Source organism: Corella eumyota, chromosome 1 (genome assembly GCF_963082875.1).
Source record: "Corella eumyota chromosome 1, kaCorEumy4.1, whole genome shotgun sequence".
NCBI classification, from domain to species: Eukaryota; Metazoa; Chordata; class Ascidiacea; order Phlebobranchia; family Corellidae; genus Corella; species Corella eumyota.
In genome coordinates, this window is record NC_137490.1 from 22,190,120 (window position 1) to 22,203,658 (window position 13,539).

The 13,539-nt window shown below is 29.8% G+C and overlaps 2 protein-coding genes across 3 annotated transcripts in view; both read left to right on the forward strand.

Annotated features, from left to right (window-relative positions):
- Positions 1-68: 68 nt before the first annotated feature.
- LOC145754996 (ribonucleases P/MRP protein subunit POP1-like) lies at positions 69-10,142 on the forward strand. 2 transcript variants are annotated; one of them, XM_082571185.1, is made up of 19 exons: positions 69-214; positions 314-424; positions 639-707; positions 1,072-1,169; positions 1,377-1,481; positions 1,865-1,943; positions 2,233-2,399; positions 3,031-3,241; positions 3,612-3,714; positions 4,185-4,282; positions 4,429-4,521; positions 4,905-5,051; positions 5,864-5,949; positions 6,199-6,343; positions 6,878-7,029; positions 7,469-7,569; positions 7,995-8,587; positions 9,090-9,306; positions 9,741-10,142. In XM_082571185.1, exons 1-19 carry the CDS (start codon positions 187-189, stop codon positions 10,072-10,074), a joined length of 2,937 nt encoding a protein of 978 aa, XP_082427311.1. In that variant the 5' UTR covers positions 69-186; the 3' UTR covers positions 10,075-10,142. The 2 variants fall into 2 exon arrangements, with proteins under 2 accessions (XP_082427311.1, XP_082427319.1); XM_082571193.1 differs by having other exon boundaries at positions 3,615-3,714.
- Positions 10,143-11,659: 1,517 nt separating this feature from the next.
- LOC145763326 (transcription initiation factor TFIID subunit 1-like) overlaps positions 11,660-13,539 on the forward strand; it is a 32,765-nt gene continuing 30,885 nt past the window's right edge. Inside the window, 4 exon segments of the mRNA XM_082574755.1 lie at positions 11,660-11,842; positions 12,464-12,575; positions 12,940-13,038; positions 13,187-13,232. Coding sequence (XP_082430881.1) covers positions 11,735-11,842; positions 12,464-12,575; positions 12,940-13,038; positions 13,187-13,232 — 365 coding nt within the window. The 5' untranslated portion in view covers positions 11,660-11,734.

A 13,539-nucleotide genomic window follows, 5' to 3' on the forward strand; every position in this document is an offset into this window, starting at 1 on the left:
ACTCATGCAAATCCCACGTGTTACATAATTTGTAAACAAAACTAAAAAAAAGTCAAACGAAACTTTTCTTTACAATATTAAACAAAAATCTTCAAGTTATTGCTACTCTAATTTTTTTAAACTGTTTAGCTATAAGTTTAATCGAGTTTTGGCTTTGCAAAATTCGAAGTCAGGCTAATTAAAAGAATGGAAACTAAAGAAAAAACTAAGAAAGGTAATTTCAATAAAAACTCTTTTTTTTTAAATATATATTCCTAAGTCTTAACTAACTAACACGTTATTTAAATTTATTTTCTAAAATTTATACCTAAAGATGAAAATAAGGACCAATCCACTTCTAAAAACGATCAAAAATCTAAAAATAAATTAAAGAAATGGAAAAAACGAATGAAAAATCAACCGCAAAATATAACACTAGAAAAAGGTGAGTATTTTTATGTTCAATTTTATTCATTGTTTATTATATTTGGTGCTGTTTTTACACCACCTAAAATAAGTTGCAACACTAGATAATACAACGGTCATATGATCATTGCAAATAATTGGTAACATAAAATACCTTATACTGATATATATTTATTTATTTCTATGCTACGATTTGTAATAAAATTAACAATTTTTAAACTAATTCTTTACAGAGGATCAATCAGATTATTTTAAAGATCTTCTTCCTGAAAAAGAACGAAATGAAACAGAGATACCAAGAGGTGAGATTTAGACAAATTTGTTTAAGAGATATCATTAAGTAGAACAACATTTAATTATTTTCTGAAACTGTAAACAAAATATTTTTTTATTTTTTCTTGTTTTAATAATAGTGAGTAAAAATTAAATGTACAATTAACAAACTATAAATGTATTGATCATCCCAATACAAATATTAAACAGTTATGTTCTAAAGCATTTATTGTGTTAATTTGGGCAAAATCTCTATAAGTATTGTGCTTTTACATTTTTTATTACTAACACCGGGCTATTTATGTTTAATGATTTTTTTTATTGTAAAATTTTTATAAAATATCTAACTCTGTATATATATATAACATTTAATTTTTTTTTTATTTATCAAAGCTATTACAGTGTTTAATTACATAAATGCATGTGAGAAAGAAGTTAGTTCAATGTTAACTGCAATCAAGTCCCATTCAGGTTCAAAAACTGCTCTTCAGGTGAAAATTAATTAGTTTAATTTTAATGCAATTATTTAAACTATCAAAAAACAACAAATTTGTGAGAAAAATCATAATTTAAAATACAAAATAAATTTATTGGTTTAAAAATTTAAAGAATATTATTATTAACATTGTCACCGAATTTATTTCTGTTGGATGATGGATTAATAGCATTAACTTAAAATTAAAAATTAAATTTTTAAGGTCTTACCTCGCCATCTTCGTAGAAGAGCTGCATCCCATAATATAAAAAGGTTACCACGACGATTAAGAAACCTTGCCAAGCAGCAAAATAATGAGCAGAATGAGGTGAAATATAACAAAAATTATATTAGTAGTATCACTTGTACTTTACGGTTTTTAGAAAAACGTTTGTGCTTTATGGTCCTACCTAATTTTTTCTAGCAATTTAAGTTCCTCACCAATTTCCTCTTGTACTCTTTCTTGTACTTTTTTAACTCTTTCTGTACTTAGTGGTTCTTGGTAATTCTCTTCTGGCCTTACCTAATTCTGTATTCTATCCCGTACTTTACAGTTTTTTTTTAAGAACTGTGAAGTACAAACGGTCCAATTAGTATTTTTTGTTTGAATATTTGGAAATGTTAAAATGATCACAAAATACCTTTAGTTGAAATTTATCTTTTTAGGTTTTTTAACAGTTATGTTACAAATAATTTATTTTTAAATTAAAGAAAAAGGATCAAAGCGATGTTTGTCGGAAAAAACGAAGAAGAAAACTGAATCTACAAAATGAATATGCAAAAAGAAATGGTAAAAATTAATCTTGAAAGATAATAAGCAGCTAAATTATCAGCAAATATAATTAATAATATTCCAAACTGCTACACTAAACTAGAGACTTGGTCGGAGTAACTGTTGTTACTCTATGTTTAAGTCGCGCATTCGACTTTCCCACATCGAGGATAAAGATATATACAAAAAAAATATGTAAAAGTAAAACTTGATCTCTATACACATCATTTTTTAACTTACTTGAAATAATTAAATGGTAGTAAGTTTTTATTTTTTTTAATAAAAAATGTTTAAAATAATTTTAAAGGCAAGCAAGGCTGGTTAGAGACTCATATGTGGCATGCAAAAAGGTTTCACATGAGTGATTCTACTGACCCTCAATATTCAGGGTTCGATTCCCGGGTTCCCCTTTTTCCGAACGATAAAAGTTTTAGAAGTTGCTACAGAGCAGTGACCAAGCATTGTCTTATTCAGGTAAGACCATAAGTTTATTATTGTGAGTAAAATTTGTTTGATGTGCTAAATGGACAATACCTGTGGTTACGTGTTCAATCCCTTGTTCTGACATTTTTTTAATTATAACAATTTTTAATTATGACAATTTTTTTTTTAATTATAGCAATTTTTAATTATGACAATTTTTTTTTAATTATAACAATTTTTAATTATAGCAATTTTTTTTTAATTATGACAATACCATAAGTTTTGTGTTTGATTCCCACTGCTAACCTGTCGTTAAACTGTGACTTGAGACATTGTATTTGATTTACATTGTAAACATAAAGTAACATTAGTTACCCCAACTCAGTCTCGAGTTGCCTTTGGCAGTTTGGGATATTATAGAATATAATTTCCCGATAATTAAGCTGCTGATTAAGTGCTGGCCCAGCAGAGTTAATACTGTTTATAGCGCCTTACAACATTAAAGCATTTAAGATCACACTCATAACCTTATGTAGTGAAGCTTATTGCTATAACCTCTATAACATGTTGCATGCTTTAGCATTCTTGCTGTACACAGAATTTTTAGAGAAAATTTACACATCTGAATAAAAAATCTCTAATTTGTAAAAATAAAAAATAAAACAAAATTTTTTTGGTGTAGGATATTTCTTACCTGAAATGTCTCCAGATGATTGGACAACAAACTGATGTTTGTCAACTTATCTGTGACATCACACTACATAGCGAACAACATAATATTTTATCTCCTGAAGTGTTGGAAGGAAAATTGGAAACGAAAATTTTAATTTTTGAAAAAAATAAAAATGTTTGTGTGGGTCCTGCTACCTTAATGTTTAAAGCAACTGAAAAAGGTAATCCTGTTTTAAATTAATATTAGTTTAGTGGGATTTTTAGTTAAAAATAATTTAAATTTTTTTTTGTACATATCTTTATCTTCGATGTGGGAAAGTCGAATGCACAACTTAAAAATAAAGTAACATCAGTTACTCCGACCCAGTTGAGTTACTTGTGGCAGTTTGGAGTATTATTTGCCCGATAATTATGCTGCTTATTAAGTGCTGGCTCAGCAGTAGTTTATACCGTTTAAAGCGCCTTACTCAAGGGCGCTACAGCATGAAATCAGTGGGAATTGAACCCACGACCTCAAGGTGGTGTAGTAAGTGTTTTTACCACTTTACTACGCTGCCGGTTAAGTGTATGATATATTTTATTTTTGTTTAGTAGATAAGACTTTAGTAGCCTGGTTGTGGTTTAATCCATTATTGAACAAGGAAATTAATGAATTACTTGAGGAAAATATAAAAGAAAACAATATTGAAATAAGGTACTTTTATAAATTTTAACTTAGATTCGCTTATGATAATTTACCCTAACACCACAAACAACAGTTTTATTTATTTCATAGGCATATAAAATTTGCAAATGCACTAGTGGAAAAGTGGAAAACGACTTAAACATAGAGTAACATCAGTTACTCTGACTCAGTCTTGAGTTGACTTTGGCAGTTTGGGATATTGTAGATTATAATTGCCCAATAACTAAGCTGCTGGTTAGGTATTGGCTCAGCAGGAGTTTATACCATATATCTCACCTAACTCAAGGGCGCTACAGCATGAGATCAGTGAGTATTGAACCCACGACCTCATGTGTGGTATAGCAAATGTTCTTACCACTACACCATGCTGCCGTTTTTTTAAAAGCCCTATAAAAGAATCAAACGAAAGGGTCTAGGTTGTAAAGCCTAACAACCAAGAAACATAAAAGAAAAATGATATAATAAAATGATTTTTACAGAGATATTTCTGACAGTTTGGTTCGTTTTCGACTAACTGGTCCAAAATCAAGTGTTACAATGTTATCAGTACTTAAACCTTTTATTACTGATCAAATAGGTATTTAATGTGCTTCACAATAACTCATAAAATTAAACTAAGTCAGTTTTTTAATTAACTTTTTAAAATTTTTTTGTTTTTTTTTTTCTTAACACCAAAATTCTTTTTAAACTTTTATTAATTTTGTAATAATTTTTGTATTGTAGTCGAAACAGATAATAGTGATATCAAAACCTGGTTAAATAAAAACAAAGACCAACATGAAAAACAAATTTTAAAATTTAATTCCATCATGAAAGGTAATAATTTTATTTTTTTTTTAAATTATATTACCTTAAGATGATAGGTTTTGTATTTGAATCAGGTGAGAGTGTGCTGTTGCGACATGTTTAAGCTATTTGTAAATGCCAGACTCAAAGGCAAATAGTGTGTCATTGCTGGGGCCTAAACCTAACACCTTTTTGCTTGTAATTTGATATCATCTTAAGGTGATAGGTTTTATATTTTTTATTGGGAAAGGGTGTGCTGTTATGATGTGTTTTGAGCTATCCGTAAACGCCGGGCTCAAGGGCGAATAGTGTGACGTTGGTGCGGCTCGAACCCGAAACCTTTCGGCTCGTAGTCCGACGCCATGACCGGTTCGCCACACTACCTGACTGTTAATAACATTTTATATTCGCAGTTGAACATGAAAGATGTTTCAGCCAAGTGGTGGGAAACAATCCACAAACTCAACCACAAGATGGGGCAATATTATCCCTAATTGTTAATGATCCTCGCCTTACTTTACCACTACAGAAAACTTTGCCAACTTTTAAAGAAACAACAGGTTGTGTTTTGTTTGTTTTCTTTTGTAATTTAAGAAATGGTAATTACCCTCAAAAATTTAGTATAAACACATAAAAGAATAGTGGTATCAGTTTAAAAAATACAAGTGAATTGGTATCAGTTTACCAGCAGCATGTGAAGTGGTAAGAACACTTGCTACATCACACATGAGGCCGTGGGTTCAATCCCCACTGCTCTCATGCTGTAGCGCCCTTGAGTAAGGCGGTATAAACGGTATAAACTCCTGCTGAGCCAGCACTTATTCAGCAGCATAATTACCGGGCAATTAAAATTTATAATATCCCAAACTGCTACAGGCAACTCGAGGCTGGGTCGGAGTAACTTATGTTACCCTATGTTTAAGTTGCGCATTCGACTTTCCCACATCGAGGATAAAGATATATACAAAAAAAGTGCATGGGTGCAGTGGCTAAAATGCTTAGTAATGCAATGTAAGGTTCTTGATTTGATTCCAACAACTATTATGCATAAGTACTTTTCAACCAACAAAATTGCTGAGCCAAAAACAAAGGGCTGATTAATAATTGGAAAATTATCATTTATAAACACTCAAAATGCCAAAGTTAAATCAAGACTGGGCCAAGGTTAATAAATGCTACTCTTAGTTTAGACCATGCAGTAAACTTTTCGACATCAAAATATATAAATCTGAAAAACAAAAATGTCTATTTTAATTTAAAAAATACTGGAAAATTTAGTTTTTACATATTACCTACAATGTCCAATTAGCAAACTTTTTATTATCATAATACCAAAAAAATCTTAATGTGTAAATTAAGCATTTTTATACAGATGACATGGTCATCAATACAGAAGTCAATGATATCATTGATGCCTCAACCTATTCTTTGTTGTGGGACACGTCAGTTAGGGATCAGGTAATATTAACTGTAATTTTAATTGATTTAAAACTTTTGTTTTGGTTATATATTTTTTTAATTTATTTATTTGATGGATTTCATTTTGAAAATTTTGCAAGAATTATTGAAAGACAAAAGTTTCTAAAAAAATTTTAAAGAATTTTTTTTGTCATGTATTTTTTAATTTAAATATTTGAATTTAAGTACATTAAATATAAAAAAAACTAATAATAATTTTTTTTTTAAATATGTTGATTATTTTTTTAGGTAGCAGAAAGTCGTTTGCCTGACCATATAGTAAGCACTCGAAGAAATGAAAACAAATTCTCTGCAGATAAAAAAGTGCTTACCCAAATTGCCACCTCAGTCCCTGTTATTGTTGTGAGAAGATCGGGATTTAAAAATGCAAAAGGTTTGTAACTAACAAAAGTTTTAAAATTCAAAAATGCACCTTTCAATATTCAAACTTATATATGTATATATAAATCTTAACAAAAAACTTTATTAATTTTATCATGTGTGAAATGATAAAATCGATATCATGGTGTAGTGGTTAAAAGTCTTAAGCTTTACTACATGAGGTCTTAGGTTTTATTCCCCTGCTTCCATGTTGGTATGCTTTTGTATAAGACAGTTTAAACTGCACAAACTTTTGCTAAGCCAAATCTCTATTATTAAACTTATTATGGGCCAACTATAACATCACCATCACAAAATGTTTAGGCTGTAAAATTTTTCTGCTAATCAGTAAATAAAAACTAATCAGCAGATTAATTACTGAACAATTAAAATCAATAATATTGCCAAAGTTAATTTGAGACTTTGTCAAGGTAGCAAATGTTACTCTATGTTAAGGCCCACATAGAGGATAAATTAGTTCTTTAAAAATTTTTTTTTTTTTTTTTTTAACAGTAAACAACTAAATTAAATATAAAATTTTAAACAGAAATCTCTTCAGTTCATTCCGGTCCCCCGACCCACTTTGCTTCAGGATGGGACCTCATCATTCCTCATAAGTGGGCAACTGGGTTCTGGGTTCCATTTATCTACCACAGATCCCATGCTGGTGGAATAAGGGAGACTGAACGCTGCCATCTGGTGGGGATTAATGTTTTATTTTTTCAATTATCCTTAATATTAGTTTAATTATATATTGTTTATATCTAGCTTCAGTATTGCTGAAAAAGACATTTTTGAGTTAATTTTACAATGATTTTAAAGTCAATTTAGCACAAAACTTTATATATTTTTTCTTAATGTAAAAAGGTTGTCTTGAGGCCCCAAATTAGGTAACAGTTGCCACCTCCCTTCACTGCTAAAGTTAACTTTAGCAGTTTGTGACATTATTGAGTGTATTTAACCTACGGTTTGGTTTTGGGATTTTTATAGCATTTTACTTATGGTCTCTGACATAAAAGCATTGGGAATCAAACCCAGGACCTCATGTTGAGTAAAGTCAAGTGACCACTAGTACACACAAACAGTAAAGTAACTTTATATGTAGTTGTTTTTAAATTTTTTTAATTTATTTCCATAGGAATGCAAAGCTTATAATTTTCCTCAAGATTATCCCAATACCAAAGTTGGACAAGATTGGTGGAATAAAGAAAAGGATAAAAATGTTAAAACTTATTACAGGTTTGTTTTTATTTTATCTTATTCGTTTTTTGTTATTTGTTTTAACAAATTTAAAAATTTTTTAAATTTTGTTTTAACTTTACTGTTTAAACAAGGATTTTTTGTATGGAGTCTTTAAATATGTTAGCAAACTTAATGTATTATTCACAATAGAGGTTTGGGGTTAAATCTCTATTACTTTCCTGCTGTAGCAACTCTGAGTAAGGCACTATAAACTGCACAAGCTTTTATCGAGCTAGAAAAACAATCAGCAGCTTAATTATTAGACAATTATAATCAACTATATTCCAAACTCATTAAGTTAACTTGAGACTGGGTCGGGGTAACAAATGTAACTCTATGTTAAGACTGTTAAGTCGGCCCTTAAGGGCAGATAAAAACAAAATAAATGCTTTAAATATAAAACTAATATATTTTTTTCGTAGAAAACCACCAGCGAAAAGACCAAACTACAGCGTTCTTGGATCTCCCTTCCCCTTTGCTCCTGATTGGAAATATCTGTTTAAAACTTTTAACACAGGTTTAAATGGGGAACAAAATGTAGTAACAAGTTTTAATGAAAATGATAATACCACAACTAATGAGATTCAACTTAAGTGTGAAAATGGATCTAATAGTGATCAGATTAAAAAGACTAAAATATCAGCAACTACTGCACAAGAAAACACTTTAAAATTTAGTTTAAATGAAGTTGAGGAAAATAAAAATATTGAAAAAGATTCTGCTAAAATTAAAGAAGCTGATGTAATATCAAATATACAAGTACAGCAACTAGAAGAAAGTAAAACATTAGATGTTAAAGTTTCTGGAAATATTCTATTAACTACTAACAACTTTAACAAGAATGATGAAAATAATTTGTTAAAACGAACTCTTGACTCCAACAACCAAGAAGACCTTCCCTCGAAAAAGTTGAAGTCTGATAAAGATATTGAAAATAAGGAAATGGAAATCAAAGTTTTACGAGATTTGGATAAACTAGAAATGTTGAAACAACTTTTACAAGGAAAGTTAACTGGTAAGCTTACATTCATACAAGCCTTAACTTTTGTTATTTTATGTTTTGAGTAAATTCAATTGTATTTTTAGCAAGGTAACAGTAAAACATTAGTAATTTTTTTAAATTTCTTTAAACTTAAACATTTTTGTATTAATTTAACTCTCTTGGGGAAGGCAGACTCTACAGCCTAAACATAAAGTCACATTTGTTACCCAGACCCAGTCTAAGTCAACTTTGGCAATTTCAGATAGGCATATATACTTTTCAGCAATTAGATATTATTAGGCATTATAATTTAATCTCTGCTAAGTTGTTTTTAAGTGCTTAAGGGTGCCATCAAATGAATAAATAGTTGCCAACCAAATATATAGTAAAATACACACACACACACACATGTAGAAAACGCTTTTAACCATTTCCATTTTAAGAAACAATTCTTGATACAAAAATATAGTAGTTTGTTATATTGATTTTTACTTTCATTTCAAATCACACATAAAAACAAATCTTTACGTTTTAGACCCCCATCAGCTAGTTTTCCAAAACAACACTATAATAGGGGTAACTGTTACCCCACTTAACAAAGGGGCTCCAACCCCGCAAACAATGATCTGTTCACCCTCATATGATGACATAGTGACCCTGGAAAGGGAGTTTAAGGACCCATATGGCAAGGGGTTGGCAAACTGTCAAGGACCTGTGGAACCGAAGCATTGGGATCCATTTAGAAAAGAAAGGTGTTTGTGGATTTTCATTTAATTGTTTTCATGTTAAATTTATTGGGTTTTAAGTTTAGATTTAAATTTTTTACTCTTTGTATCAGGTTATTTAAAACTCATTCGATTTTTTTTTAATGCAATTATTTACAGATTAAAAATATAAAAGGTTTTGTTTTTTTGCACATTTATTTCCGATGTAGGAAGGTCGACTTTGCAACCTAAACATAAAGTAACATTTGTTACCTTGACCCAGTTTTAAGTTGCTTTAGGCAGTTTAGAATATCATTAATTTCAATTACCTGATAGTTAACTTGCTTATTAGATAAAAGTTTTGCAGGTTGCTTAAAACCTTTGCTAATATTTCCCTTTCATTTTACCTTTGTAATATTTTAAATATTAAATCTTATTGTTTATTTTTTTGTTAACTTCTGATTTTGTATTCTTTTTCTTAGGAAACTGGCCAAATCGGAGGCAAAAATCAAGGCAAAATCAAAGAATGTAACACAAAAGAATCCAGTTTTAAAACCAAGCGATTTTAAAGTTTTTCCTTCAAGAAAAATCATTGGTTTTGTAACATCGGGAGATTTTCTTTTCAGTTATGCATCGGGTGGTGGAATAGGATTTATATCATTCAACCATTTTCTTAATTTAATCAAGATTCAACGTGAAAATATTTGGCTAAAAGAATTTTTAGCAGAACATGTTAAAAATGAAGGTATTATTGCGCTAATAAGGCCACCTAATACTTCACAATATCGATATGTTGTATTAAATATTGCATCTTAATTATAGTTCATGTAATTGTTATATTGGCTTAAAATAAATTTAAATCACCTATTCTATAAAAAGTTAAAAGTGGCTTGGTTTTGTGGTTAAAATGTTTAGGTTTACTAGTTAAAAGACTGGGTTTGATCCTCTCTGCTTCCATGTTGTAGTACCCTTTAATTAGGTATTTCAATTAATAAAAATCCAGTTAATATAACATGAAAAGTAACAGTACATTTTAATTTTTTTTTTTTGTATATATCTTTATCCTCGATGTGGGAAAGTCGAATGCGCAACTTAAACATAAAGTAACATCATTTACCCCAACCCAGTTTCAAGTCGACTTTGTCAGTTTGGAATATTATAGATTATAATTGCCTGATAATTATACTGCTGATTAAAAGTTGGCTCAGCAGGAGTTCATACCGTTTATAGCCCCTTACTCAAGGCTGCTACAGCATGAGAGCAGTGGGGATTGAACCCACGACCTCATGTGTGGTGTAGCAAGTGTTCTTACTAAAAAGTTGCTACCATCTAATATATTAACCTCACATATAATTAAAAATTTAGTTTTTAAAGTTAATTACTATTGTAAAATAATAAACTAAAGAGGATAAAAAAACTAAAATAAAATTTCGCGCTGAAAATATAAAACGGCGGCAAACAAAATTGGTATTTGTGACTTCAATTCTTTTTATGTGTTTCTTTTATTATCTCACTAACTCGTTTTTTCTTAAACCGACACATTTTAACCAATCAGAAGGCTTAATTTGTTTGCTAATCATAAAATTAAAAATTTTGTTTTTTGAGGCTGAATATCCATTAAAATTACATTTTTAGCAGGTAAAATGGTAATTTACTAACAATTCTGGCCTATATGATTGTAGTAAACTACATGCAGCGTTTTTAGGTTGTAAATTGACATATTTTAAGTTTTTTTTTTGTTCTTAGCCAAGATAAACCAACTTTAAATATATCAAGAAGTCTAAAAAACTGCCTAGGTTTAATTATACTGTAGAAAAATGATGAATAGTTAGTTTTTAAGGCTAGCAGATGAATGCAATAAAATGGAATAATGTCTCGTAGAAACTTCTGATCTTTTCTTAGTTTTCTCACTTGATTTCCAAAATGCTACGTCTTGTTCAATTGCTTGAAAACTGTGACGGTAAAAATTGTTAATCCTGTGTTGATAGGCTTTATTATAAGTCCTACAAGCAAATATAAATTGCAATTTATGTTTAGGTTTAATACAGTGACATATTATTTCGGTGACGTCACTTGAAAGAGTCCGTAAATTAAGATAATGAGTCCGCGTTTTGCTATTGTACTCCGCATTTTACACAAGGCCCCAAAAAACTAAATTTGTAAACAAAAATTAAGTTTCTCAATAAACCACGTGTTTTTTAAAATAAAAAGCAGTTAAACTTGGTTAATTAAGCACTTTTTAGTTTATTTGATTATTTATATTAACTTTAGTTGCTTAATTTAAATAAATAAAGTTAGTTTAGCTTTGTAATTCCTTTATTTTTTGCAGATATTTGCACTTTATTGCCTGAACCTAATACTTTTTTTTTATCATATTTTAAATTTGTTAATAGATTAAGCACTGTATAAGTTTAGCAATTTTGGCAAGCAGTGCAATCTGACAAATTATAGGTTACGGAAATTGCAGATTTTAAAGATGTCAGACAGTGATTCCGACGGTGAGAATGTTTCAAATGAATTGGTTGGTTTTATGTTTGGAAACATCGACAAACATGGAAACTTGGAAAACGATGTTTTGGATGATGTAAGATTTCATTTTTATGTTTTATTCTTAATAAAAAACTTTTGAATTGGGTTAAACTTTTAAATTACATTATGAGGCTCTTGGTTTGTTCCCCACTGCTCTTAAGCTGTAGCACCTTTGAGTAATAATAGTCTTTAAACGTTATAAATATTTTCTGAGCCAAAAACCAATTGTCAGATTAATTATCGGGCAATTATAAGCCAGTCTGGAAAGTAGGGCAGCGTGCACGCACGAGATTTTTTTCGGTGTAAAAAATGCACGCCCGAAATTAACGCCTGGTTTTTTAAAAAAATTGTGCACGCGCAATGCTGACGCCTTGTATATTTAAGCCAGATTTAAGTAAAGCACACCAACATAAATCACGAGTAAACGCGTAGACCGAAAATCGTAGTACGCGTGCACGCGCGGTCACGCCATTTTTTACGCTTGCACGCACGAGATCTCGTCGAAAACTGCCATACTTTCCAGACTGGATTATAAGCAATAATATCTTAAACTGGCAAAGTCAACTTGGGACTGGGTTAGGGTAACAAATGTTACTTTACGTTAAAATCGTGAAGTCGACCTTTACTTATCAAGTATATATTATTGATAAAAAAATATTTTTTGTTAATTTTTTAGAAATCCAAAAGTCATCTGGTACAATTGACAGCATTGGCTGGGTTAGGAGACTTTGTAAATGAGTTAACTAAGGAAGAACAACCTCGATCTATGTTCTCTGGTTTAATATCAGGTAATTTTAAATATCAAAAAAATTTTAATATGTGGTCTAATTTGTTCAGACTTTTATGTGATTTAAAAAGTAAAACTTTTTTTTATAACTAACTTTGTGTTGTTATCAATTATATATATATTACAAGGAAGAATTGGGAATCAAACCAAGACCCCGACTATATAAGGTTATGGGATTGATCTCCACTGCTTCTATATAGCGCTATTAACAATTTGATCTCCTGCTGAGCTAAAAACTATGCTTAATAATATTTTAACTGTAAAAAAGACTGTGTCTGAATAACTTATGTTATTCTATGTGACGGCTACCCAAGGATAAATTTATATACAAAAATTTTTAACAGTTATAAAAATTTTGTTTAAAGATCATCGCATAAAAGCAGCCCCAGATGCAGTTGATTATTCAAATATAAATGAATTAGCTGAAGATCATGGAAGTTTGCAAGATTCACAAACAAATAAAGGTAAAAAATTGTCTAAATGTTGGCAGCTGACAACTTTTTATATTAGAGAAAAAACAACAACAAACCTAATAGAATAGCTTAATTAGGTCGATGGGAATTATATCTGTAAAAAATATTTTTTGAGCATGAATTTATTAAACTGTTACAGGTGATATTTATGGAATCTCAGCAGTTAAGAAACCCTCCAGTTCACAGTAAGTTATTAAAAAATATAAATTGGTGTTAAATTTACATAAATATAATAACCTGCAAATTAATTTAAACTCTAAATGGTTAAGTAACTCTTTAGTAATACTGACTTCGACATAAAATCACTGGGAATCGAACCCAGGCTTTAAGGTCCTTGTTTTACTGAATTTTATGGCTAAGGTTTAACTTTCTAATAAAGACATAACAATATATTTACACTTGCAATGAAAATTACTAAACAATAACTTGCCTAGGGTTGGGGTTTTATTGGTCATAATATAGTCACAACTCTCAACTTATATTTGCCTGCAA